The 2,963-nt window shown below is 46.8% G+C and overlaps 1 protein-coding gene across 1 annotated transcript in view; it reads right to left on the reverse strand.

Moving 5' to 3' along the window:
• Window positions 1-2,963, reverse strand: part of LOC103806266 (protein SCO1 homolog, mitochondrial) — a gene marked incomplete at its 5' end in the record, with an annotated part of 3,661 nt that continues 698 nt past the window's right edge. The window contains 3 exons of the mRNA XM_009078945.1: window positions 1-363; window positions 2,425-2,540; window positions 2,646-2,738. Of these exons, the coding sequence (XP_009077193.1) occupies window positions 235-363; window positions 2,425-2,540; window positions 2,646-2,738 (338 nt within the window). The remainder of the gene's footprint in view (window positions 364-2,424; window positions 2,541-2,645; window positions 2,739-2,963) is intronic.

Below are 2,963 nucleotides of genomic sequence, written 5' to 3' on the forward strand. Positions count from 1 at the left end.
TCCCAAATTTTATTCTGCAGCCTAGATCGGGCTGCAAATCACATCCATGGGGAAGGCTCTGAAGAGATTTTTGGTGATGGTAATTTGCAGAAACATGATTGCCTTTTTTATCTGGAAGAAAGGAGGGAAGTTGTGACAGGATGTTACACTCATGTCCTTCTGCTCTAACTCCAATGTCCAATCACAGCCAAACCCACAGGTGATGCTCACAGCAATTCTCAAAGACCTTGTGTTTTAGGGTTTGTATTTTCTCATATGTGAAGCAATAGAAGCTGAAATCTCAGTGCTCCTCTTATTCTGGCCATAGTAGTCCACAAAGTCACCATCAGGTCCAAGGAGATACATTATGATGGTGTGATCCACCTGCAAGAGAACATATCATGGCTTGGTAAAAGAGATCAGAGAATCACCAACACCAGGTCAGAAGGGACCTCATGGAGCATCTGGTCCAGCCTTTTTTGGCAAAAGCACTGTCCAGGCAAGTTGGCCCAGCACTCTGTCCAGCCAAATTTTAACTGTGTCCAATGCTGAGTAATCTGTCACTTCCCTGGGGAGATTATTCCAATGGCTGAGTGTTCTCACTGTGAAAAATTTTCCTTTTGTGTCCAGGCGTAACTTGACCCTCTAACCCCTTGTCTTTTTCCTGTAACTCCTTGTAAAAAGAGTCTTCATCTTCTTTGAGGCCACTCTTTAAATACTGAACATCCTGCACATCTCTGTCAGCAGCCACAGTGTCTGCTGCAGCCTTTGGCAGCTCCCAACTGCTCCCCAAGAAGATAAAGCTCTGGAAAACCTCAGCATCACTGCTGCTCTTCTCTCAGGCACGTGGTGGGATTGTTGAGGTGTCCTGTCCAGGGCCTGGAGTCAGACTGGATGATCCTTGTGGGTCCCTTCCAGCTCAGGATATTACGTGATCACCTCAGTGAGCTCTGCTAGTTTTACCCAAGACATAGCAAAAACTCATTGCATTCTCCAAAGGTGTTTAGAAATACTTTCAGCGAACTTCCCTAAGCTGCTGGCCCCTTACTGCAATCCTGGGGACTAATGGTCTTCCCTCTTAGTTTTCCCAGTTTCCCTCTTACTTTTCCCAGTGCTCCATGACCCCCCAGCAAGGCACAGAAACTCCTGCTGCCAAGAGGATGTAAAAGCAGTATAAGCAGAGGTTTTAGTGGCACAAGCTGGGGGACCGGGAGCCTCCCAGGGATGCTGGAAGGAGCCTGGAGTGGCCCTGGGATGCAGGGAATGCAGGCTGGGAGTGCCCTCTGCCGTCCCAACATGTGCGTTCCCGGTATTCCAATGGGATTGGCAAACTCCACAGCAAACGGGTTCAAATGCCACTGCAAGTCCTAACCCTGACAACACCTTCAGCAGCAAACAGAGAGCACTGAGGCCATGAACCTGCGATTCTGAGGCTGCAGAAAGAGAACTAAGATCCCTCAGCTGTGTCTGAAAAGGGAAATCCCAGGAACATCTCCAGTACCACAAGCCACAAGGATGTATTAACCTTAATGGCCTTTCTGGCATTGAAATAGCATGCCTCAAAATTTCCTTGAAGTGGGTTTAATATTTTACTCTAGTCTTGAATTTTCAATACAAGATCCCGAAATCAAGCTGGAGGAGAGCATTTTTCCTAAGCAAGCTGAGGCACAAGTGAGATCCTTCAACTGGAAACCAGCACAAAATGTTGAAAAATCAGGATGCCTGCTCAGAACATCTGAACTCCCTGGGCGATGGAAATCAGATACAGTCAGGATGGAGTGCAGTTTGGGAGCAAACCCCAATTTTTCAGGCTGTGCCTGCCTGACACCTGCACTGTCCCCACTGCATGCTCCAAAGATGATGATTTGAGTTTCAATCCAATCTTGTAAACTACAGAATAAACCAAGTAAATTGGTTTATTCATTTCCCCCTTCACACTCTTACTCTCTGTATTTTATTCCCACATGAGTGTTAATTGACATGCTCTCTCTTCCAGGCCATTTGACACGGAAGATCCTCACAGGACCTTCTATGGGGAAGACCCAACTCCTTGGTGTCAGTTTGGCAGGGAATGAGTTGCTATTCAGCTTTACTTCTCACTTCTCCCTCTTCCTATTGCCTTAACATCCCAGTTCCATTTTCACTGTGGAGCACATAGGAAAACAGCCAAATACATTACATGACAGAAAGAAGTTTGATTTGCTGCCCAGCTTGTGAGCTCATGCACTGCTGTCTGCAGGTCTGGGATTGCACACGTTTGGAACACATTTCAGTGAGGTTCTGAGCACCTTGGCTCTGACTGAGACCTCTCAGACAGCTTACACACCAGTGCAGCAAAGGCTCTGTCACGTGGGACCTCAGCACAGCTCCAACAGCTGATTTTGAGATCTATATGCTGCTCCAACCCACAGTGCTTCAGCAGGCAAAAGTTCCACTTGTACTCACGATGTAATCGTTGTCCTCATCCTTGGGGCCTTCGCTGTAGTACACACGGTAAGCTTTAGCCACCTGGTCAATCTGTGCCCTGGTACCAGTCAGCCCAACCAGCTTCGGAGAGAATTCTAGATAGAAAGACAACATTTACACATTTGAGTGAAGACAATCCCTCCGAGAGGATCCTTTCCAGGGCTCTGCATGAGACACACAGAGGAATAAAGCAGTACTACCTTTAACATATCTGGCAATGGCTTCTTGGCTATCCCGCTCGGGATCGATGGTGATGAACAGTGGAGTCAGGTTAGGCAAAGATGGAATTCGATCTGTGATATTAACATCATTCATTTTAGAAATCATTTCTCATCTCCCTTCAAACAAGCTCACAGACAAGCTATGGCAACATCAATCCAAGCCCGTCCAAAGAGACTAAAAAATACCATTTTGTGCAGCTGAATTTAAGCATGTTCATGGGATCCCGATGCCTGACACAAGGAAAGCATACCAGGATGGTGGAGCAGGAGGAAATCTGGACACACAGTAGGGCTCTT

Source organism: Acanthisitta chloris, unplaced genomic scaffold, assembly GCF_000695815.1.
Source record: "Acanthisitta chloris isolate BGI_N310 unplaced genomic scaffold, ASM69581v1 scaffold17507, whole genome shotgun sequence".
NCBI lineage: Eukaryota > Metazoa > Chordata > Aves > Passeriformes > Acanthisittidae > Acanthisitta > Acanthisitta chloris.